Genomic DNA, 25064 nt, shown 5'->3' with positions numbered 1-25064 from the left:
ACTCCGACACAACTTTCTTTCAGCTTTCTTTTTCCTTTTTTTCTAGAGAAACAAGAGAGACTGAGCAGAGAAGATTGGTTCATGAAACTGTTTTTCTACCCTGCGATTGGTGGAAGCCTGTTGCTAGGCTTATGTCAGAGTTTTCTGTTTCCTCTCCTGTATGCACCGATAGGTCGGGTTTGAACTGGTTTTCTGGTGGACTTGTGCGACTTGTTGAACATCCCCACAGTTTCTGCAATTCTCATGCATTTAACTGCATGAAAAAAACATGGCAGAAGCAACATTGAGACACATATGTGAAGTTTTCACGCTTTGTACGGCTTCCTCTCTACTTTTTTTTTTTTTTAAATCTCATTAACTGTTATCAGTTTCTCCACTAGTTGGAGGCTGTTTTTGATTACTTTGTGCACTCATAAAAGAAATACAACTGCTTCCACGAGCAGTTGAAACAGTTGCTGCCACACTTGTCAGAAATTACTCATCTCGATTAAATAGAAACCAGTTTGGTTTCTCAGATTTATTAACTAGTTTCAAACCATATTCTATATTTCTACAAGTTCAGTACACATAACCAGGGTCTGATGTTTCAAAAAAAGATAATGAAATCTAACAGAAAAGAATAGGAAAGTGTTGTTTGTACAGTATCTGTTCTTCTGAAATCCTGCTGTAGTTTTATCACTGTTATTTTCACTTGTAAAAATTTCCCTTTGCTTGTGGTGTAAAGGAAACGTTCAAACTGTGTGGCTGATGAGCGACTGTGAGAAGTTTCTGTTTTGCATCTGAAAAAAAAACAGTTGGCACCATTGATTGCCTTATAAATAAGAGCCTTCTCATCAGTCTAAATGGATTTACTTATTGTTTACCACACAATCCTCTTAAAAGTCTATCAACAAATAAATATGTCCAAACACACCCCATCTAATCAATAGACCTGACTTGCTTTCTTCTCCCTGAAATATTACCTGATCTGCTCAAGTGCCATTTAGACTTCTGTGGCTCACAGTTAATTTCTTCTGAATAAAAACCTCAGTGGCTCTCAAACAACTAAGAGATGAAAGATAGGAGAGAGCTCAAGCAGAGAAGGGTCACAAAATCACCAAATTAACAAAGAAGCATCATCAGGGGCCAAAATAAAGTGTGCTAAACAAAGATGTTTGTTTCATATTGCAATTAGTCTTCAGTTAGGAGTTGTGACATGTACAGTGTGAAAACAGTTGGGTGGAGGAAACCTTTATGATTCATAGTCGTAGTGTGGAAAGTTAACTATATAAATACGTCTTGAGACAAAATCTGAAATTGATTACACTTGAAATACACCATAAGTTAGCCATAATTACACAACTATAATTCAAACTACATGAAAAGAAGTCTGAAATCTTTTGTCCTATATTGTTTAATTGCAGTATATGAATAGCAAACAGTCTCATGATATTGGAAAAAGAAACTTTAAATCTGAATGATTTTCCTTCAGTTCATGGGAGTTTTTTAAACATTTCAAACTAGTGGAAATAAATCCCTTGTCCACTCTCTTCCTCCTGTAGACAACTGTCTGAAACAAATCTGAGATATCTCCAGGAATATTCCTGTTCATTGTAGCTAATCTTTCATGTGTTGTGCTGTCTCCAGGCCAGTCTGAACTCCCATCACATATATTCACAAAAGGGGTGGCAAGTTGTCTTGGTGGTAAACATGTAGCACAAATGTCCCAGGTTTGTCCCAAACAACAGCGAAATTGACCCTCAGCTGTCTCGTCCTTGATATTGACCTTGTTTAGTCTGCAGTAATTAGCGCTCTCTGAGCAACGCATTCAGACTCACTGTAGATGACATTAAACAAATGACAAGGACGTCTAACAAAGCAAGTCGTCTTTCCCTCCGAGACACCTGCGCTGTGGTTTCTGTTTGTCACGCTGTGTTCTTAACCACCTTCAGAAGACGCACAAGAAGATGCAGCGTCTCGGGTTGTTATTAAAGCAAGGCAGAACATATCAAGGTCTAGTATGAACAGTTCAGGCATGTCATCTTTAATTGTTCCAGCGAGTTATATGCAAAACAAAGCAGTCGACTGAAGATAGACGGGAAGATGTTAAGTTAGAGAAGAGCAGCCTGGGGAGTGGTTTTTGAGTCTTGGTATATTTATTGTATAGGTCATGCGGACCAAAACAAGCATGCAACGATGGTGGAGGAGTCATCTGAGAAGGAGGGTGTACAATATCAACACATCACTGAGACACATACAGTACACAGACACCCCCAATGTGGACACTGTAACGTTTACCGCCTAGTCAGTGCGTGCACTATGACAATAGTGTTTGGCCCTGTCTGCGAGGCTGGACCCCCAAACCTAAGCGCTTTTATGTGAAAAGGTTTGGTGTGCCATAAGCCCTAACGCTGACCAGCCTCTTCTGCAGCTTTGCTGAGCCATGGGGCTCCCAGCAGATCTGGGAGTGCTGACTCTAGCCCTGGGAACATGTTTACCGCTTGCCTGCACCCCACCCTGTGGCATCGGTCGAGGGCCTGGTGGGGGGTGGTTCCATGCACACAATGAACCTGCTGAACACTGTGCTATCCAGTTATCAGTGCTGGGGACTGGCAAGCACTTGACAAACTGGCTGGGCAGGCTCCCACGGGCAGACGGTGCCTCTTCTAGGCTTCTTCTTTAGCTCATGATTTCCAAATTTAACTTGTTTGTGTCACTTCGAAGTCCATCCAAGCACCGTCCTGAGACGAGGACAGTATTTCACGAAGCTTCATGTCTGCTTCAACCAATCAACATTGTTGTGCAGTCTATTAAATATCAACAGAGAATATTCTTTACTGATTTGCTTGGGAAACATTTTAAAGTCTTTCTCACAAAGATGTGACACAGATATATGTTTGTCTTTGCAATGTATCGTTTGTCTTTTTTTGTAACATGGTTGCTGGCATTGCAGAGGAAATGGCATTTGCACATGCTGAAAAAAGAAAGAAAAACTTGAGAAATTAACCAATTTATTATAATGCAGAATATGTAATTTTGCAGAATGTTGCATTGTTTTGAACTTTTCATCAAATAGTTCTGAGTAATCATTGACTTTTTTTTTAACAAGTGCAGTGTGATAAATATAACATGTTATTGTCAGACAGGGATAAACAAAGCCATAAGAGATGCCTTTTCTTATCTGTGCTTCCTCCTAGCTTTAAAAGGACTCATTCAGCGTGGCCTGATTGGCGGAGAAATGACATTATCTGTGGTCTGATAGGCTGCGGTAGAAAACCACCAACTGTATGGCTGTTGTTGCAGCAGGTCCTGCAACTATCCATCTTCCTGTCTTAATGCTGATCTTTATTCACGGGACCGCTACCTTTCTCAGCTACTCCACCAACTCAAAGAGGAGGAGGCGGCTTGCTGCTGCTTGTTGTTTTCATGCACATTTACACAGATAACATTTCTTCATGACATACAGTAAAGATAATATCTCTTTTGGCTGCATTTCTAGCATTACAAAAATGTATTTCAGGTAGTGGAGTCCACTTCTCATGTTTTGACATCTTTATTGATTTGAGTTATTTTGAAGCAAATCATCATCAATCGGCGTGCATTGATTGCAGGCTTTAGTTAGCACACAGAGTCCAATGCATGACAGAAAATTCAATCATGATCAATGGCAGCAGCGAACAAAAGGAGGTGAGAGAAGTGATGATGTTTTCTTAAAGGGGGATTGTTCCCCCTTGCTCACGTTTACCACGCCCCCTTCCCTCACGCTTAGCTCCGCCCCCTGACGCTCCTAGAGCGCCTATTGGTTGGGAGGAGGCGTGTGCGCCGCGTGATTGGCTGCTTCGCACGTCAATCACACGAAGCTCGACTTATTTACCGAATGTTAGGAGCTGCGGAGGACGGTATTCTGCTGAGGGGCTGCAACAGCTGACTGCCGAGCACTTTGCCCAGTGCCTTAAGGAACAAAGAGAGGAGGATAAAGCCCATAAAATAGCAGTTTTTGCATTTTCTGTACCTCTGAAAAAAACAAGTTGCAGCAAGGAAACGAGATGAGGCACGCAGTCGCACCGACAACAAACGTGGAAAATAATTCAATTGCGGTGACAGACTTGTTCAAGATATGCAGTCATTGTGAACGACTGACCAAAAAGGTAAGAGCAGGAGGAGGAGGCGAACTACATTGTAGCCAAAACCGCCAGGCGTTTCATTTAAATATACATTTTCAGCGACATTTATGCTTTGAACAAGCAAGCTGCAGTGCAGTCTTTTGTGCGGACTTGTTTACGCGTCTGGAGAGTTTCTGTGGGCATCGATCCTCCGGCTCTGTGGAGGTTATTGTAGTAGTTTAGGTTGAGGTTCAGTTTTCTCTTTTTTTTTTTTTCTTTTTCTTCTTCTGTTTTGAGGTGACACATTTCAAAAACTCGTTTAAAACCCAGTGTCACCTCTGGTTAAGGCACATTTCTGGGATGTTAATTCATTTGCTGGAGCTGCTGCAGGACATTGTCCGCTAGACATGTCTCGACAAGCAGCGGAAAGTTACTGGACATAACAATGCCGAGGCTTCTGCTGGCTTTTAATTTTGCATGAAGGGAGAAAATGTCAACCTATGTGTGTATGTTCAAGCATACTCTTTGTTATAATTTTTATATAATTATGTAATTATTTATTTAATTTCCTTGTTTTACAAATGTATTGCAAGAGTTGCAAATTGTTTCAAGACTGACAAAAACCTAAATATTGTTTGTATTGTAATATTTGCAGTTTATGATGTGAGGAAAATACAGCCTGCCAGATTTTTTTTTTTTTTTTTTTTTTAATGGTGCTGCAGCAGACACTGCTACAGCAGAGGGGCTGGTGGAAGAAAGGAGAAGTGCTGGTTTTTGGCTTAACGGTACTCCAAGCTTCTGCTAAGACATTTAAAGATTTTTTTTTCTTCTTTTGTCTTGCAGGACTTGGGAGTTAGGATCCCAAGACCTCTAGGTAACGGACCAAGCAGATTTATCCCCGAAAAAGAGGTATGAGACGATCTCTAATCGCATCCAAATCTTAAAGATGTCCCACAAACCACAGAAGCATCAGATTTATTGATATTTTTATGTTTTAAAACTAGATTCTTCAAATCAGTAAAGTGGACACCAGGACGCAGTCAATATTTGAGGATGCGTTTGCAGCCCTCGGTCGCCTCGACAACATTTCTCTGGTGATGGGCTTCCATCCACAGTACCTGGAGAGCTTTCTCCGGACGCAGCACTACCTGCTGCAGATGGATGGACCCCTGCCTCTGCACTACAGACACTACATCGGCATCATGGTAGGACTCTATCCATGCTCTGTCCAGTCTCTTATTAACATTCCAGTTTCGGTACTTGAATATCTTTAAATTATTTTTTTTTTTTTACATGTTCTTGCAGGCAGCAGCAAGACACCAGTGCTCCTACTTGGTCAACCTACACGTGAACGATTTCCTCCAGGTAGGAGGAGATCCTAAATGGTTGAACGGTCTGGATGAAGCCCCTAAGAAGCTGCAGCTGCTCGGAGAGCTGAACAAAATCCTCGCCCACCGGCCTTGGCTTCTCACCAAGGAACACATCGAGGTGAGTGAAATTGTTTGTGTGAGAAAGCTGGAGCAGGATGAGGTTTTGGGCGGACGGTAGACTAGAGGCACAGCTGTGTGATTTTGAGGTCCAGTGAGGACAGTAAAAACAAAAATGCATTGATTTAGACTTAAAGAGTAAACGCAGATTTTTCTCATTTGTTAAAAAGACAGTGAAAATGTACTCGTCATTTTTATTTATTTATGTTTTCTTTGTTCTGCTTTCAGGGCCTTCGGAAGGCTGAGGAGCACAGCTGGTCCCTGGCAGAGCTGATCCACGCCGTGGTCCTGCTCACACACTATCACTCCCTCGCTTCCTTCACATTCGGCTGCGGCATCACACCTGAGATCCACTGCGATGGCGGACACACGTTCAGACCCCCCTCTCTTAGCCAGTACTGCGTGTGTGACATTGCCAATGGAAATGGCCACGCTTATCACCACGATGAGCTGGGCAACCAGGTGGGTGGTAACAGTAGAAATTTTGTCCAGTTGCAACAAGTTAATTTCAGCTCAAGGACATTATCTCGAATTACCTGCTTAAAAACGTGTGTGTTCCTATGTATCATATAAATATATTTTGCTCTGTTGGTGCAGGAAATGTGTGGTGAGGTGGAGGTCCTCATGGAGAGGATGAAGCAGCTGCAGGAGTGCCGTGATGACGAGGAGGCCAGCCAGGAGGAGATGGCGACTCGCTTCGAGAGGGAGAAGACGGAGAGCATGTTGGTGGTCACAGCTGAGGAGGAGGAGTGTGTCCCCTCCAGAGACATCTCTCGCCACTTTGAGGACACCAGCTATGGCTACAAGGACTTCTCCAGGAGGGGGGAGCACGTGCCCACGTTCAGAGCGCAGGTAAAGATCAGCTTCAGTTTGTTGAGGAAGTTGAGAAGATGCACCGCGTGAGCGTTAATCAGATAAAACTTGTGTGGCCTGCAGGACTACAGCTGGGAGGACCACGGTTTCTCACTGGTCAACAGATTGTATCCTGATGTTGGTCAGATGCTGGACGAGAAGTTTCAGATGGCTTACAATCTGACATACAACACCATGGCGACACATAAGGATGTGGACACCAGTATGCTGCGCAGGGCCATCTGGAACTACATCCACTGCATGTTTGGCATCAGGTCAGTCTCTGGATGTGATGCAACTTTTATTTCTGTAATACGTGCTGCTCTGTGTCACTCTGCGCCCTTGTCCCTGACACTATTGCCACCTTCCTCAGGTATGACGACTATGATTATGGGGAGATAAACCAGCTCCTGGACCGCAGCTTTAAGATCTATATTAAGACCATGGTGTGCAGCCCCGAGAAGACCACCAAAAGAATGTATGAAAGTTTCTGGAGGCAGTTTCAGCACTCCGAGAAGGTGAAGTTCAATTCTGGATAACCTATTCTTAACTTGTGGTTGCAGCCTGTTTTGTTAGGTTAACTCTTACAGTTTTTTCTTTTTTTCTCCCCCTTATGTTTTGCAGGTCCACGTTAATCTGCTTCTTATGGAAGCACGAATGCAGGCAGAACTGTTATACGCTCTGAGAGCGATCACACGCTACATGACATGAAGTGCTTTTTGGCGTTTTCATCGTTGTCCTTTTTACTGTCGTTACTTATTATGGGACACTGAAAATCAATGGGGGGAGGGGGGGGGTCAACAAAAATCTGGAAAAGATCCCTTGTTTGAGACGATGCTTGCTGGTTGGATGTTGAGAAGAGGATCAGAACAAACATAGAAAGCAAGGGAGGAAGAAAAAAAAGAATCATCTCAAACTACGAGTGAATGCACGCATCAAGATGTTCCACCTGCAGTGCCAAGACTGACCAAGAGGAGACAGCCTGGTGCAAACTCCTGCCTTGCTAAAGGGGTTTGCACCAGGCCTGGGCATCAACGGGAGACATCCAGGACTGCATTTCAGTATTCAAGCAGGCAACTCATCGGTTTCCAATCTCACCTGTCTCCTGGTAGATTGAGAAAATCCCCAGAAATATGTGCAGCCAGAAACAGTCTGCACTTTTGATTCTGTTGTCACTGTGTTTTATTTGTTTAGTTTCTTTAATACCTTTTTTTTATTTCATTTTTTTTTTTGTATTATGAGGAAGTGGATTTTGTTGATGTGGAAACTGGAGACAGACACATTAACTCTAGGCAGTGGTTGTTCTTTTTTTTTTTAAGTGTGCCTGAACTATCCAGCACAGTGTGCATACGTGCTGAAGCTGCTGCTGCTCCCATGTTGTATTTTCATGGGATCACATTGATCCCCAAATCACCCCTCACCCAATTCCCTCAATCCTTTTTTAAATAAGCCCCTGTCCATTAGAAATCCATTGCATTACCCCAACCCAACCCTACCCACTTCCCAAATGTCAATGTAAGCTAATCTGAGATGTGGAAAACCAGAAAGATGTGGAAAACAACTCAAAGAACACTGTCTGAGCCCTGTTTGAGTGTGATTGTACACGTGTCATGATGACTGAGGTGTGAATGTGTTTAAGAGTGGAGAAAAGTATGTCTTGGAATTTCATGTGTCAAAAAAGAAAAAAAAAAGCGAGGCACTTTGAAGGAAAGCCTTCTTGCTTCTGCTGTAGCTGTTTTTGTGAGATAATTATCTTTTGTCGTGTCTTTTATTTTTCTGGAAATGTTGAGAAAAAGAAAAAAAACTAATCAAAAGCTAGAAGCCAGGGTTTCCAGGAGGGATTTGCTTCCGGTTGTCCTAACCGCACCGTGTCTGTCTTCCGCTTATCCCATCCAGCTGCCTGGTTTCCCTAACACTTTTCAAAGCTTTGGATTGTGAATTTTACCAGTAAATGAATACCTCTTCTGTTTTTCTTTATGAAACATGTATGAAATGCTCTTTTGATGAGCAGAGACTCTTTCTGGGCTGCTGTGTTTCCCGCTGCTTGGGGACCTGGCGTGCCCACACGGGGCCGACTGCGGTCGATGGCTTTCGAACGCAAAAGGTTGTAGCTGTGCTTATTTCCCAGCTGGGGGAGTCTAACCAGTGCAAAAGCAGCATCTTTTTTTTTTTTTGTTTTTAGTTTTAAACAGAGATGTGAAAACTCTGCAGTTCTTTGTTTTTTTGTTTACTAAAAATCCTTAAAGTACTGCATTCTTCTGAGGGTGGATTAAGGAATAAGACAGATGAACGAGTGATATCCAGATGGCGAGGAGGAGGAAGATGGCAGCAGTGATAAAGGAATGGTACATTTGAAAGTGGACTGAGAGGAACTGGAGCGTTTTTGTTTATTTTTCTCCCAATTTTTTTTTTTCAAACTTCTGACTGATGTCAGTTAAACCTTTTTATATGAAAGTATATGAAAAACGTGAAAAATAAACTATAATATTAAATTGTCGTGTATCGTTCATAGTTTTCTCCTAAACAAGTTCATGTTATTGCTTCATTAAAAGAGACACAATTCAGGAATTGGTCAAAGCACAATCAGCGACCGCATCAGCCCACTTTTACTACTTGGTTCTACACCAATAGGAAAGTTACATTACTTGCGCTGATTAGTGAGCATATACAGTAGTCGAAGGGCTGTTATGCAAAAGTAAACTCATGAAAAGTACCATAAAACCTTTGGTCCAAAGTACACAAAGCTGTACAAATTAAAAGTAACATCATTGTCATCATTGTGTGCTGGGCTCAGGTTTGGCTTGCCATCAGCACAGTTCAGGGACTTTTCATGTGGATTTCATGTTACTGTATGTGCTTCAGAACTGTATGACTCGATGGGAAACCGGTAACGTTCTCTCTTCCTGTGGTGCGGTTGAGGTCAAAGTCTCTCTTTGCTCCTGGCGAACATTTTAACTTCCCAGTTGAGGCTGATAATCCGTCTGAATTTCAGGGTATTTCCCATAAAGGCCACATACACGTCTATCAATACCAGTCACCAGCAGGAACTTCATGTGATCCCCACCGACTGAACCTCTCATTTCACAGGATTTCCCACACAATTTAGAGAATAAGAAAAACTTAAGCCACATTGATATCAGCCAGTCAACTATTTTGCATATCAACCTGAGAGATTCTCTGTAGAGAACAATATGTTTTTCTGGCTTTGCCTTCTAAGTTTTTCAGGGGTTTTTGAAACTTCAGCTTGTCTTGTGGTTCTAGTAGGTAACTAATGTGTGTGTAAACTGGCGAAACTGACGTGGGGGTTTTGTAGCATCAAGTGCCGTTCCTGATTTGTTTCGATGTGAATTTGAATTGCTGTACTTTGACAATTTGGTGTTACTTGTAAGCACTGCCTGGCTCCATATCTGTGTAACAATAAAGGCTTTAAGAAGCAAAAAGGGGAAAAAAGGTGCATTCTTTAATTTCACACAAGCTCAAATGTACACAATAACAGCTTTATTTAGGAGGTTAATTCCAGTCATCATTTAGGTTTCTTTACAAGTTAAATTTACAATAAAGTCAGTTGTGAAAATCCTCAAAGCAGGTGTTTATATAATTTTTAAAGGGGCCCATGAAATTATTGCTCTGAAATTTTGTAATGGGTTTTATATTCATCATCTGCAGGCCTTAAACTGGCTTTAAAATATTTGTAACTTAATCCCCTGTGAAAAACAACAGGTGCATTTAGTCATAAGGTAGCAAGGTTATCATATTGAGCATATGTAGAGGATTACTGTGCTCTGCAGGACAGGAATGAGAAGCTTTTATGTGCATTTGAGATTATTATTTTTTTCTCTAGCTGGTTATTTCAGTCACATTTAATTGAGGTTCTTATTTTCTTAATGAAAAGGAAACGATAAACCTTCACATTCACACATAGAGGAGTATGTCAAGCTGTGAGATCTGGAGACTGGAGCACCATCATCAGTTTTTGAGCAACAGGCAGGAACTCCAACTCCCAGCAAGCCCTGTGAAAGTCCCTCAGATGTTCGTTTTCTGTCCACTTCAGAGCCTCCTCTTCATCTAGGGAATCAAGTAAAGCGAGTTTACAGATCACGAGGAAAGGGATACACATCAGTGTGTTAAGACAGTTCCCAGATGTGACATGGAAGTATCAGTGTACATGTTGCCCTTTCTCCCTGCGGGTCACAGTGTGATCTGTTCCAGTGTGTGTCCCTCCTTTGTAATGTAAGAATTAGTAACACAAACCCACGAATGCAGACAGCATTTCGAGCAGCGTTTCCCTCTGTTGTGTGTCCAACAGCTTCTCTGAGCCACCACCCGTCAGATTCCACATGGCCCGGCATACGTGCCCTGCCAGCTGCCAGTCACCTGGTCCAAAGTCTCTCAGGCAGTCCACCAGCCTAGTCACAGACACACAGACACACACGTCATGTGACTTTAGGAGGAGGTATTCACATGATCATCACGTTTGCAAGCATTAGCTTACTGTAACTAGCACTTGATCCTGAAGAGGCACATGAAGTGGAAATAGGAACATTGTTCCAACAGTGTTACATTTTGAAAGTAAAGACAGAAGAGAACTGCACAAACATACTGTAGTTCAACATCATATTGTATTGTTGACTTTGTTGTCAGCACAGTAGAGGCTGTTATTTCCTGGAAACTCTGTGACTTGTCTTTTGGTTGCATTACAAAGATGCACTCTGCAGAAGGCACAGGCACACAGTCTTATTCTCTAAGTGCTTTTGTCCTTACTTGACAGAAGCCTCCTCCAGTGCGAGACAGACCCTGTTGGGAGGGTCCAGAGCCAGGTTGGTAAGGACCCCGCAGGCTGAAAAACACATCTCAGCGCTCTTTGAATCCAGCAGAGTCACCACAAACCGGTGCACTGAAGGAGAGAAAGATGACAGAGTGAGGGAGAGGACGAGGACAAAGCAGGGGGAAGATAAGAGAGCTGATGTCACTAGAGTCAGCAGGCATGTTTATACTGCGCAGCGCTGGCCTTGACGATAAGTCGAGCATCAACATGACCAGAAGTGTGCAGTATGGGTGTGGGTGCCTAAGTACTTTAAAGTTGTGTGGCTGTGTACTTGAACATGATTTATGTTGTTTTTCTACTGTGTAAAAAAGTATCCTTTAAGTTTATTGTAAAGGGATTATATCACTGACACCTTATTTGCCTAAACAATGCACCCTCTCAAAAAGATACACAAAAAAAACTGTGAATATTGTCAGTGCATCCACAGATGCATACTTAAATGACTGGAAAATCATTGCAGTCTGGTTTTGTTTACAGTTTACACAGTGTGCCGACACTTTGGGGAACTGGATGGTACAAGTAAAGAAAAACAAAGCTCTGTATTAGAGGAACTTATTTAAATGTTGATTTTCATTTTTGTCATTCATAAACCTTTGTTTTGCATAATGAAGTCCTGCACATTCTTGCAATGGGACAAATTTCCATAGACACGGGTGGCCTCCAGCATGGCATCCATACTGGAGCTAAGCATCAACTTCAAAAGCACTGTAATTAAAAACAAAAGAAAGAGTGAGCCGAGGGGAAGACAGAAGAACCTTAACCTATTTACTTTTGTACTCTTTTAGTCTTACACGTTGCAATGGCGAGCTGATTACTTCTGATCTCTGAGCCTTCCACCTGGTAGAAGGACAGGTTGGTGATGGTGGCAGCGACCTTCACCAACAGCTCCTCGCTCTCCTGCACAGATCTCAGCTCTGTGCCATCCACACGTCACATAAACACACAGGACAAAAAACGAGAAATATATGGAGTATATGTGGTGTCACACTGACTTATTTTTGCATAAAATAGTGATCATCCACACTTTTTGATCAACAATAACGCACTGCATTCATTTATGTGTGAGGGAACTCTCGAAAAACTAATATAAGCATCATGAGAAGAGTTATTTCAGTTTTTTTGTGTTTTGAATACAACACATGTATTCATAGAAAGCTCAAAAATGAACAGTTTCTTTGAATAATGATGACTCCATGAACAAAACAAGCAGTTTTATAAGGATACATTATTCATCTCTGTAACAACTGCAACATAGAATGATGCAAAGTAGGCGGCACTCTTGGAAAGATAATGCAACCTTACTAATAAGTGATAATTTCGTCCTGATACAGATGGTTTTAATCATACGAAGGTTGGCGTGACCCAGCTCACGACTGTAGGCAGCTTGGAAGCCAAGTATTTTCCTGATATAGCAGCAGATGTTGTGTGCTTAGTCATAAATTGCAGATATTGCGGTTGTGCTGTCAACTGACACCTGTGTCACAAAGATTTTAGTTTCTGGTTCTGACTGGAAACGTCACTTTGTTGTCCCCTTCTTCAAAGCTCTATAATAGAAAGCAGCTCAGCCTCATGCAAACTTAATGAAAACATGACATCAGTCAGCTAAGCATCGTCCTTCATCCTTTAATGAAGTTTTGCAGCCAGTCTCTGGTGGTCTCACCAACCCTGTATTCTCATTCAGTCACACATTTATATGTTCCTGCCTTCAGTAACATAACATGCTTCCTATGTAAGTCATTTTCTAATATGTTTTTTTTTTGTCCATCTATTTTACCTAAATTTTGTTTACTTCTCTCTTCCAACTGACACAAAGTCGAGTGTAGGAGGCAAGCAGCAGAGAAGAGTTTCACAGCCACCTACATACTGTATCAGTTCAACCTGTTCTGAAACCTAAATCTAACCACATGGGAGAAAGTCAGACATGCAAACCAAGTTGGCTGTGAGATGTGACAGAATATCCTGCTCATGCAGCGCTTTGCTGTCAGACTTAAAATAACAGGTAAGCCAAAGGAAGACGTGCTGTGTATTGAAGAAAAAGCACCAAGAGGAGAGAGAGCGATGTAGTAAACCAATGTTGAATGTGCTTTTGGACCATGATCATTTTTGTTCCCAGCACAAGAGAAGTGATTGGGTGCCTTACATTTAGTTAAAATGCACTCAAAAGGTAATCTTGCTCTTTACAAAAAAATCCATATTTTCATTGGTTCCTTTCTTCTTTTTTTTGTTTAAACTTTAAATCATGCTATGTGATGTTTGAATGTCTCTGTAAAGCACTTTGAATCACCTTGTTGTTGAATTGTGCTCTACAAATAAACTTGCCTTGCCTTTGATTGACACAAAGTCAAAATTTCAAAAGGACATTTATAAAAAAGGAGAGATGACATAGCTGTAAGCCTTATTATTCCTTTTGTGTTATATATATTTTTTTTAACAGTCAGACTTGGAGACAAGTTGAGGAACTTGTCTCTTTGCTCACCCAGCGTCTCCATTAGAAGTTTAATGCAGGTTGTATTTGTGGTCAGCGTTGAGCCGACAGCTGGATGGATGGAAATGTTCGCCAGCACCGTGACCAGCTTCACCAGCACGTCATCGACCTCCCGTGCACTGATGAGAGGATTGGCAGGTTCTGTGGAGAAAGGGGTCCCTCTCTGGATGGGTGTGTATGGGGCCGGGTCTTTTCTCTGGTAGCTTTTGTAAAGTTGGAGAAGCGTTTCCATGCAGCCATCACACTGAAAGAGCAGCTGACGAGGCTCGCCGCCTTTGGCTGTGAGGTTCCCAAGAGTGAAGAGAAGACGCACAACAAGTTCCTGGGAAGGAGCAGTGAAGATTAGTTACTAATAGATTTTTAATCGTAGTCACATTAACCAAATCCTGAATCAAAATCAGCTGTCAATTTTCTTTGGGCATTTGCTGGCAGTGAAAGGCCAGGCTCTGTTGGACTAATTTATTTGATAAGATTCAAACAAATGGGTTTGATTTCTTTTTCTTTTAAATCAGTATTATCAAGTTGGTCCACGAAAATATAAGTGATAAAGGTAATATAAATTAAAATATAACGATAACTCTCAAGCTTGTATCCATCTGCTGAACAAATACTGTCGTCTGGGAAAATAGCAGAGCTGCAACTATTAACCCGTCAGAGCGACATTAATCAGTCTCTATTGGGGTAAGAGACTTAGTGCTTTAATCACAAAAGCCAAATGTTTATAGGTTCCAGACCCCAAGGGTGAGGACTTTATCCCTTTTAAGCATTGTAATGTAATGCCATTAACCTAACTATATCTGGCTTTGGACTGTTGGAGGGACAAAAAGCATTTGAACACCTCACCAGATCAGTACTCAGCATTTCTCACTATTCTCTGCCATTTTACAGATGATATGATCAAGAAACAAAGAAAATATGAAGCAAGTAATGCATATGATTTGAGTTATTAGCTGGATCGCTGCCCTTTTTGATTAGTTAATACACATCCACCACCAAAAAAAAAGGAATTCACACTTCAACAACATGAAAATAACCAAAACAGTGGGTGAATTAAAACACACACTTTTGTGTCATGGATGTGTGGTGACAGTAGCGTGAGGAGGGGGCGCTCTGCTCTAACAAGCTCATATGTCTTGCTGTCCTGTGTTCATTTACACTACACAAGATAAAGAACAGATATTAGTCAAGTTGGTTTGGTACTGCCTCTTTCCTTTCTTATGTAGCTTTCCTCCTCTCACTCCTACACCTGTAGAAAACTATCATTTACTGCTTTTTTTTTTTTTTTTTAAATAGATCAGAGTAACAGAGACGAACACTATGTACTCTAAATGTACACATACTCTTCTCTTAGAATAGAGAGGGGGCTTGTGGACTTACCTGTTTTTGGTGATGTTTGCGCAGTAGTTCTATAAATAGCGGGTAGCAGTCATGGGTCTGAGCAAGCGAGAGACAGGACTCGGAGTAAGAGGAGAGTTTGCTGGAGGAAAAGAGGGACAACAAATATCTCTGATCATTACACTTACTGACCAGGCAGTTACAGTGACTAGATTCATTTAAACTCATAATGCAATAACATTTCTATGTTTTTGCAGTTTTGGGGGAAAAACCTTCCAACAGTAATAGATTTATCAACTTAGCTTAAACCAAATAAATCTGCTTTTCTTTATATTTTGCAATGCACTAAACACATAGCTAAAGGACTTATACTGTACACGGATGAAGAGCTTGTACCAGAGTCAGAGGTTGAAACAAAGTACACCGGGGTCTTATTTACTGGTGATAAAAAGATCAGAGGATTTTGATTCCATATTTACAACATGTGGCTCTTCAGTTTGAGTGCAGCTGGCAAATACCGAAGCATTTAATCTGAATACGTTTCTAAAGTGCCATAAAATGCAGCATAAGCCACAGTTTTAACCAGTGTCAGATCATTCTGCCTCATGTAAAACCGCTGTTTTTTTTAAAACTAAAAGCACCTTACAGCCCCTAAAAAGCGGTGTGTTTCTTGTAGCCTACGCTTCTGTGTGTGATTTGGGTGAGCATGTTCATGTAGTCAGCTTTAGTTATTGTTTTCTTGGTTTCATCTGGTTTCTTATTGAACCACATGGACACAAACATTCTGATTTCTGAGTGAACTCCTTTCTGAGCTTTATGCAAGAAATGTACAATCAGGGCATACTACGGGGCTGAAACACATGAATGTGATTACAGTACAACCAAGATCAGCTGCCGTGTTGGCACTGCTTTTGTGATTGCCCAGATAGAAACACAGACGAACAACCGCAACTTGTTTGATGACTGTTCTGACTCTTGTTTTGAGAGATCCAGATTCATACAACCACTGCATGAAAGAGAATCATATAAGAGAAAGAAACTGATGAGACACAAAAAATGTCTACTAGTTGATGTCAACTGAGTGATGGCCTGTTTTGATACAGCTCAAGTTAAGTGATGACGGTTTACTTCTAAGAACACAGATCAGACACGAGGAGTGGCGTTATGTTGAATTCTTGCAACTAAAACAAATAGGTGATACCTGTAAATTCTGGAAACGTTTAGGCAGATGTCCTGGTCTTCACTGTGATGACGCAGTACCAGGCACAGCGCTGGCAGTATAGAGAAGGAAACAAAGTGTGGGCGGGAATCTGGGTGATCGGCAACATTTCTTAGGGTGGCTGTCAACTGTAAGGGTAAAGAGAAGCCTGTCAATGTTTCGTTTGGTGCCTTGCACAGAATGTAATTCTTATATTAGGTAAGGTTGGCTGCTGGCCAGTACAGGATGCTATATGCAGGAGCAATGGGAAGCTGTTCATAGTAAAATAAATCATTCTATCACAAGAAGGAAACTGTAATTTTCCAACACACAGCAGCGCTGAGAGCCTCTGGAAAAGTCACAGTGGGTTTATTTTCTTCCTGTAAAGGCATAATGAGTTGTGTTAGATATCAAATGAAGTCCTGGTTTAAGATTTTGGTTCGGGCCAGCTCATGTGGTCTGCTGCCGTCATTTTCAGCAGATTGAAGCACAGCATGTTTTGGAATGAAGTGGTCGGGCCAGCAGAAAACATTATGTTCATGAAGCAACAATAAACCAGACATAAACAAAAACATTTTCCCCTAATTAGTTGGAAAATCTGCATAAGCCCAAAAATACATTGAACGTACATTTCCCATCGTGTTTCTTTTTATTGACTATGTAGTCTTTCACTCAGCAGAACTTCTGAGGAAAACTCACACGAAACCTTTAAATAAAATATCTACAACTTCAATATAACCTATAAGTCCTAATGATCCTAACTGAGGGATATTGAATCTGTGACAAACCTGTACAAGGATGTGTCCTGCTATGGTAAAGTGGGTGTCTTCGACTGTACAGAGCTTCTGGATGAGCTTCTGAGCCACACCGATGCAATTCTTATCCAGCATGAGTCTGAGGAATGTTATGTTTCCAGAGAGGAATTTTAAAGTGCCAACACAATACAGAAGAGCTTCTCCTGATACACCCACATCCTCATTGTTCAGCAGACCCAGCAATGAATCTAGATGAAAAAAGCATATATATTTAAGAATAGAAGGCTACAACATAATAAATAGGTCAATAATGTCATCCTGACCAATGATAGAGTTGTTCTCGAAGAGGATGTCATTGTCGTCAGTGCGGCTGATCTTGAAGATGAGCTTACAGATGTTGAGCAGATTGTTTCCCCTGACACACAGCTAGAGAGAAAACAAAAACAAAAAAACATTACCATCACTTTTACATTAGTTTCCTGGATGTTTTGTCACAGAAACTTGTATCAGACAAGCAGACCGACATTCACACGCCCACACACACACACCTGCAAACTCAAGGGTGACTCACAGTGAGGCAGAGCTTGGCAATGCGTAGGTTGAGCTGGGCATAGTTGAGGTCGATAAGGCGGAAGAGCGTTCGCAATATCCACGACCTTCTCTTGCACTGTCGATTGAGCGTGTCCGCATCTGCCAAGGTGCCATGGAGATGATCACACAAATCACACAGGCGGTCCACCGAGCCCTCTGAGCTGCCTTTCACAGTGGGAAAACACACAAAACAAAAGAAAGTATGTCAATCTCACAAAAACATGACAAGAATCCAGACACAGCAAAAAGTATGACAATGAACCCCTCGTTTGTATATGTTGGTAAGTTTGTGTCCATATAAATACACCTGAATGTTATGTATGTATAAAATAGTAGAGATATTCTGCATGTATGGGATCATGAAACATCAATAATATAGCCGTCAGCAAAAAGTTAAAGTGACTCTAAGAAGCAGTTTTGAGTTTCAGTGGTCAAATGGAGAGGAACAATGCAGCAGCAGCTGACGGAGAGGAAGGGAGAGGGTGGAGTCTTTTCCTTGTTTTTGAGGTAATATAAATGTTTTCCCTGCATAAATAACAGGCTCTAGACATTTCTAAGAAAGGTTAAACAGTCTCACACACTGCACTTCACTGCAATTTCTCACTGAAAGCATTTTATGCATGTGCCAGAAAGCCCTTAGTACGATAAATATTTCATATTTATCTTTCAAATGAATTTTCCATTAAATTCTTAGAATGTTAAAATATTTAAAGCCACAGATTTCATTTCATGGCTGCCAGACAGTAGTTTCGAGCTTAAATGATTCTGCACAGATGCCAAACATAACACTATTTTGTTTGTCTTTCTTGAGACGGCTGCTTTTTCATTTTGTGAGTTGGTGCATGACTATCTCCTGGTGCTGAGAAATCAATTTCTCAGCCTGTTGGTTGAAAATTAAACATAATGAGAGAAACGGAGAAGAAGAACTGATAAGTAAGGCTTAGCTTGACCAAAAAGACTCTGATCAATTCAGCCACAATAGGATTTAGGTTAAATTTTTGAGACATTATAACAGTCCAAAGGGAAAAATGTATTATTGGGATGAAACAAATGAATTTGGTCAAGTCTACTGTATGTGGTGTGTTTGTACTGCTTTTTTTTGCCGTGCACACCATACCTGCAGCCACACTTTCTAGCTCATTAAGAACAGGAGCAATCACACTATTCCACAACGAGGTCTCTGCATCTTCCTTTGTAATAGCGGCGTTGTCTCGGCACCCCAGATCTGAAATGTGTGAATAGAAGAGCAGTTAGCCAATTACCTCCTGCAGCAAGCCTGGTTCACAAGTTCAACATCTTAAAATAAAACAGCAGGAAGTTCGATGCCACAGCAAAAGGTCACCACAGCTATACTTCCTCCAATTTCTTTCAGGGTTGATGCAAAATAGTCTGCACGTGGGCATGTGCAATGAGAACACGTGTACTTATGAGTTTGTGCACGCAAATGTCTGCAATATCTAACTCCCTCTGCACTTTTTTTTCTTTTTTTGCTGAGTATTTGCATAACCCCTTGGTTGGCGTGATGCAGGAAACTGTGGTTGAACAAACCAACAGCTCTCTCTGCTATTGGCTGGCTGCCTGACATGGTGGAAATCAGGCCCTTAGCAACAAGGGCCCAATTTGTACCAATCAAAGTTTGACACTCAGCAAATTTTGTTTAGTTAGAGAGCAAGAGGTCTGCCTATGTTTCTTATGAAACAATATACAAGATTTCACATTGTGACACTTTATTCAGGTTGTTTAGGTATCTCAGAAAAAATAAAACCAGTAAAACCACTGGTATATTACATCAGATAAAGCTGTAACTACTTTTTTACCTCTATACGCTGTGCACAAACGACCATTTGTCTCATATACTAATACACGCAAAGCTTTGTGGGGGATAAAAAAAAAAGCAACCCTGTGCGGTGTATTTCATATAGCTCGACAAACCTGTTCTCCGTTCTGCTCTACACACTGTGGCTCTGACTCCTGAGTCAACACCAGGCTGCACTAGTTTACAGCTGAAACAAAGAAACACAAAAAACACGGATGAAAGTTATATCAATGTTATTAACTACTGTTTTGTATAAATTGATTTAATTGACTCTGTGACATCTGGGTGGATTGGACGTTAAAAGTATAGTTGAAAAAGTTAAACTGAAGAAGGAAAATGAATGTTTAATGGATGAAATGATTTGCCTTATTGCACATTTCCTTTCCTTGCTCCTTCATTTAAAAGACTATATATGTGTATAATCAACTGCCACTAGGTGTCCCTGTTGGAGCAGAGGTTGAGATGAGAGCAGGTGCCGTTATCTCAGTTTTGCGTGTGCATGAGTGGACCAGGGTGCACGGATTACCTCCATGCAGATACATGTAATGTCTGTATGCACATTGTGGGTAACTGCCTTTTTTTATGTAACTGTGTGATCGTGTTGTTGTGCAGCACACACTAGAATCACCAACAGACAGGAACTAAGATCATGGCTTTGTGGGCAGTCTGGTTAAAGCTGTTCATGCTTTGTCACTGTGAGTCGTCCCCCACAGTCTTACTGCATCTGTGCACTAACGGTAAAATGCTTCTAAAAACTCAGACGATTGTCATGTAAAGTTTTGTGTTGTGGCTTGCCCTCTGTATGACATTGTTGTCTTACAGTCTTATTTCACTTACATGGAAAGAAACCCATCACTTCTGTAAGACTAGTAAAATCTGTAAAACATGACAGGTGGTCTGTGATATGTGTAAACTAGGTAATTATAATGAATACAGTCAATAATGTGTCATGTTTTGACTCATCTTCATATCTTATAACATCTGACGCTTTAGTGACATTACAGTTCTCTGTTCTTTATTATATTCAAGCATTGCTTGAGGGTTTTCCTCGATTTCCCAAATATTCATATACTATATTTAACTTAAGAGCACACTTTTGTTGCAATTGTGGTGACTAGTAAAAGCTGGCACACAGGACACATGCAACAAGAAGTGCTGGCTGAGGCATGCTGCAGTGAATGTCAGGGGGCTTTGGCTCTGTATGATAGGATTAAGAGCCAGATAATAAGCCCTCTTTGTGTGATTCTGCATTCTCTGAGACATGACCTCATCCCTGTCTTAGGCTTGGGCAGTGCAGTGCAATCATAATACATGTTGCTGCCAGCCTTGCCCAGATGGGCACCCAAATCTAATAGAGATCCATTTGGAGCTATAGAGCTCTGGCTTATTGGAGAAAAAGAACTGACTGGATGTCTCTCCCCTATCTTTATATCTCATCCAACCCATCAATTTAATCTGCCATGCTGTTTCCATTTCCACTTGCAGTTGGGTGCTTCTGGCTTGACTCTGTGATTTTCTCTGTTTGTCTTTCTCCAACGCTCGTTTTATGTAATTCATTACAACAGTGACAGACGGAGCTTCTAAAACTCTGCCGTGACTCCAAAGTCTTTGAACCCCTCCTATTTCCTCATAAAAAGGGGACCTGTCTTGGGACCTGTCTTTGTCAGCAACAAGTCACACAAACACTGCACGTTAACTTGGATTGTGACAGAGGTGGTTGTGCTGCAGGCGATGGCCCAGATTTCTTGTAGAAGTGGTTTATGACCTGTCCCCCTCCCCATCAAAAGCGGCAGTTGCCCCATCCGATCAATAGAGGGATGGATTGTAACGACAGCCACCGACATCATGCTCAGAATTATGCCCCTCATGCTGACACACAGCTGATGAGGTCGGCAGAAAAAAGCCGAGCTTTTAGCCTATCTGCGTTGTGAAAGTGTAAAAGCTGACACATGACAGTAATGACAGATAGAGGCAGTTTCACTGCGAATGAAGCTTGCCAGGAAGCTGGATTTAACTGTGAACAAGATATAGTGTTGAGTAAAATAATGGTGATGGGAGTGTGTGGGGCTAATCCCATCTATTAGTTAGTGTAACCAAATCCGTTGAGTGTATGAAGGCTGTTTTGGCCATTGGTCAAGTTTAAAAATGCTTGTGCGTTGGAAAATGTCCATGAATCTAAATAATTATACACAGAACCCTTACTTTTAGACTTTGTGCTGAAATACTGTATTATATATGTAATACAGTATATGTAATACAGTTTATATGTAACTTTTATCTCATGGTGGTGTCTGTAAATAAATTTAAGAGTGGCAGTGACAGAGCCAAGATTTTGGCACGAAATATACTGCTAACAATTACGGTAAATCGATCAGTTCAATTAAAGGTATATTTCTCTGTCACATAGTCCAATAAAATCCTTAAAATACTTCATGAACACAATGAAGTTCACATTCTGAGAAAAATACAAAAAGGCTTCAAAGCAGTAAACAAACTCATAATGATTAAATAAGAAGAAATAACAGTGACTCCATCTACTTATGGCTGTTCCTGAAACAGGTGTGCTAGTGAATCTTAAATTCACTGTCCTGCCATCACTATAGTCAAAGGACCAGTCCCAATACTCCCCCTAGCCCCTCACCTCTACCCCTCTAAATATTGCGCGTTCCCATGAGGGTGTCCCAATTCCTCTTTGCATGTAGGGGTAGTGGGCATAACAAGGGCTAGTGTACAGTATATGAATCTAGCCCCTTCACAGCGAGGGATTTCAGATGCTGACTTTGCGACCGAGGGCCAGAAAAAATCTCCCAGAATGCTTTACGTCATCATTTGCAGACTGAATCAAACAAAAAAACATGGCGGACATTTCTAATTTTTAGTGAATAAAATCAATATTCTGAGTTAGTTTCTGCATAAAAATGCATTTTGATTACATTTCTAGCGAGAAATATATATTTTACTTTCATAATATTCACTCAGTGAATGTACATAATCACTCGCTTCCTCGATGTCACGTTGTTTTTTCAGATCTCGCCAGAATAAAGGCTGATTTATGGTTCTGCGTTACATCAACGCAGAGCCTACAGCGTAGGTTACGCGGGGACGCGCACCGCCGTAGGCTCTGCGTCGATCTGCTCTCGAGCCGGCGGCTCTTCTCATCCCCGAAAACATCGGAACAAATTTCTTAACAGGCGTTATTTGGATAAACTGAGCCCAGGTTGGGGATCTTAACGGTTACTTTTACGCCTGAAAAAATATTAAAACTTGGCATATTAACAGCGCTACAGCGGAAATTAAAACAGCTTTTAGCTTGCTTTTAGCTCTCGGCTTCCTGATATGGTGTGACATATGTGCAAACGTAACTACGCTGTCGCTTACGTACCCGAACGTAAAACACGCAGTGACATAGCAAGTGGTCTCCCAATCCCTAGGGAAGATTACAAAGCCCTACCCCTTGTGGCTTCATTTTGAGGGTGAAGTTGTAGTGAATAGGGTGAACTTTGGGATTGGCCCAAAGAGAAGGGGAGAGGGTGTAAGGGTAGATGCTACACAGCATATCATCAAGTCAAACTGAAGACTTTACCTTTTACTTGTTGTTGTGCATCGGTCCGGTTTGGGATGACCGTTAAAAATTGTAGTGTGGTTTATACCGGAGAGTTGTTTAACTGACAGCTGCGTTTGTCCTTGGCCTGGACTTAATCTCTCTTTCACTGAATACAAATGAAAAATGAAGCAAGAAATAATTTATATACATGATACCGCTGTGTGGTGTAGAAATGTTTTTTTACTTCTTTCACCAGTTAAAAGAGCAAGTGTCAAGTTATTGATACCCATTTGCAATCTTCCCTGAATGAATGAATGAATTAATGAATGAATTAATGAATTAATTAATTAATGAAAAAAAAACATTGCTCACACCAGACCATCCAATACACAAGACACACTTACACAAAAAGTTAGTTGTTTAGCAGACTGATAGCAGCAGGCACATTATACTACATGCATATGTGAAGGACTCAGGCCCATCACTGGTTTTATTGCTCTAAATAACAGAGCGGTTTTGAAGAAAAATCTGCAGGAATTAGTGATGTAATATTCAGGATTTTCAATATCAGAATGTTATTATTTTAATTTATGTATTTATTTGACTTTGTGTCATACAAAAAAAAATCATTACAAAAATGTCTCCATGTATACGTTTCTATTCATTTCCCCAAGACAGACAGACAGACTAGTGGCTGCAAAGAAGATTTACAGCAAGACAGTAAAATGAATGGGACATTGTTTTCTGGATGTCGTTTTTCATAATTGTGATACATTTTCAAACTTTATTGACTCTTTTTGTTCCCTTACCACCTTTGCCTGCTTCTAAAGGCTGCAATCTGGGGACAGGTCTAACTTGTTGGGGGGCCTTAGATCCAGTAAGTCCCCTCCTCACATCTGGTGGGTAAGCAGGAGGTTTGGAAGACGTCTTTATTGGCTCCTCTGCATCACCAGATACAGGAAACTTTGGTATCTGGAGCAGAGTGACATATCACTGGTATATGATGATAATAAATGATATACTTTTATTCTCAGTGAAATTCCTTTGTTTGAATTTATATCCTTGAAATGTCATTAATTCCCATCAGTACCTAGAAGAATACCTAAAAGCTATGTAAATATTCTGGAAATCCTTTACTCATACTGCAACACATATTAAGCAGAGAACATACATGGTCCAGAGGCAAGAGGCGAGTCCCTGAACCTGGCCTGGAGTTTGAAGCATTGAAACATTGAGCATGAAGACTGCAGGGTGATAAAAAAGAAAGAAGAGAAACTTGACTAATTATATAAGAAGTGTAATAAGTTTTCAAGGAGTGTATGAAGTTGGTGGGGGTATGAAACTAACCTAAACGTAGATGGAGGCCTGCTGACAAGATCTGCTCGAACAGAGTTCCTCCCAAAAAGATGCCTGTGTTCATCCCTTGGAGTAAATGGTCGCTGGGTAGACTGAACTCGCAGATGCTGCCTGGCTTCACTTACTATCTCTGAACATGTTTTCCTCATGCAGTTTTTTTGTGGGTGAAAAGGGCTGCAAATCTCATGTTTTATCTCCATAGTTGTCATCCAAGCCTGTGTGATATCCAGTACTGTGTGCCTTTATAAAACCACAAAAGATCAAAATAATTAAAAACTAAGATTTAGGAGACTGGACTGAAAACTATCAAGTGTCCAAGTTACTTAAAACAAATCAGCATTGGCAAGACTTAAATTACTTCATAATAAGTAAGCTATGCATTTACTGCATAAAAAAACTCTATATTACATGGCTGGATGCAGAAATAAATATATTTTTTAATTAATTAACCAGTTAATATTTCAACTCATAATACTCAATTAAGTATTAAAGTATTAAATACGAATACGCAATTTTCCAGAATGCAAGGTGACACACTGATGATTTTTAAGTCTGTCATGAATTATTCCAAAATTCAAAGATACTCAAAACTATGTAAAAAGCAATAAAGGCAGAAAAAATTCAAATTGCAGAACCAGGTCTTTCTTTCTGATGCTTAATTTGAGGAGCTTTTACAACATTTATTAGGTTAATCTATAAAATATGTAGCCCATCATATTATATAAACACCATGCTGCA

The 25064-nt window shown here is 40.8% G+C and overlaps 2 protein-coding genes across 3 annotated transcripts in view; one reads left to right on the top strand and one right to left on the bottom strand.

Moving 5' to 3' along the window:
• sesn1 (sestrin 1) overlaps positions 1-8913 on the top strand; it is a 66252-nt gene extending 57339 nt beyond the window's left edge. Inside the window, exons 1-9 of one of the 2 annotated variants that reach the window (XM_061707422.1) lie at positions 3869-4127; positions 4926-4991; positions 5087-5287; positions 5388-5570; positions 5798-6031; positions 6167-6421; positions 6506-6696; positions 6795-6939; positions 7046-8913. In XM_061707422.1, the coding sequence (XP_061563406.1) occupies positions 4026-4127; positions 4926-4991; positions 5087-5287; positions 5388-5570; positions 5798-6031; positions 6167-6421; positions 6506-6696; positions 6795-6939; positions 7046-7132 (1464 nt within the window). In that variant the 5' untranslated portion in view covers positions 3869-4025 and the 3' untranslated portion in view covers positions 7133-8913. Of the gene's footprint in view, positions 1-3868; positions 4128-4925; positions 4992-5086; positions 5288-5387; positions 5571-5797; positions 6032-6166; positions 6422-6505; positions 6697-6794; positions 6940-7045 lie in introns of those variants that run through there. The other variant, XM_061707421.1, reaches the window with a different exon arrangement.
• Positions 8914-9867: 954 nt separating this feature from the next.
• armc2 (armadillo repeat containing 2) lies at positions 9868-24390 on the bottom strand. Its single transcript, XM_061746986.1, has 15 exons — positions 24318-24390; positions 23010-23136; positions 19543-19613; positions 18728-18835; positions 17591-17775; positions 17343-17445; positions 17053-17267; positions 16268-16413; positions 15109-15208; positions 13723-14053; positions 12038-12160; positions 11838-11951; positions 11183-11315; positions 10673-10827; positions 9868-10486 (listed from the first exon to the last, which is right to left on the bottom strand). Exons 1-15 carry the CDS (start codon positions 24388-24390, stop codon positions 10353-10355), a joined length of 2118 nt encoding a protein of 705 aa, XP_061602970.1. The 3' UTR covers positions 9868-10352.
• Positions 24391-25064: the final 674 nt, after the last annotated feature.

Source organism: Cololabis saira, chromosome 18 (genome assembly GCF_033807715.1).
Source record: "Cololabis saira isolate AMF1-May2022 chromosome 18, fColSai1.1, whole genome shotgun sequence".
Classification (NCBI taxonomy): Eukaryota; Metazoa; Chordata; class Actinopteri; order Beloniformes; family Belonidae; genus Cololabis; species Cololabis saira.
This window is presented reverse-complemented; position numbering and strand designations above follow the sequence as displayed.

Coding starts and splice junctions, on each gene's coding strand:
- armc2 (XM_061746986.1), bottom strand. CDS start 24,390: ATGAACACAGGCATCTTTTTGGGAGGAACTCTGTTCGAGCAGATCTTG. Junction 19,614..23,009: donor TGCACAACAACAAGTAAAAG/GTAAAGTCTTCA, acceptor TCTTTGTTTCAG/CTGTAAACTAGTGCAGCCTG. Junction 10,828..11,182: donor CTGGAGGAGGCTTCTGTCAA/GTAAGGACAAAA, acceptor GTCTGTGACTAG/GCTGGTGGACTGCCTGAGAG.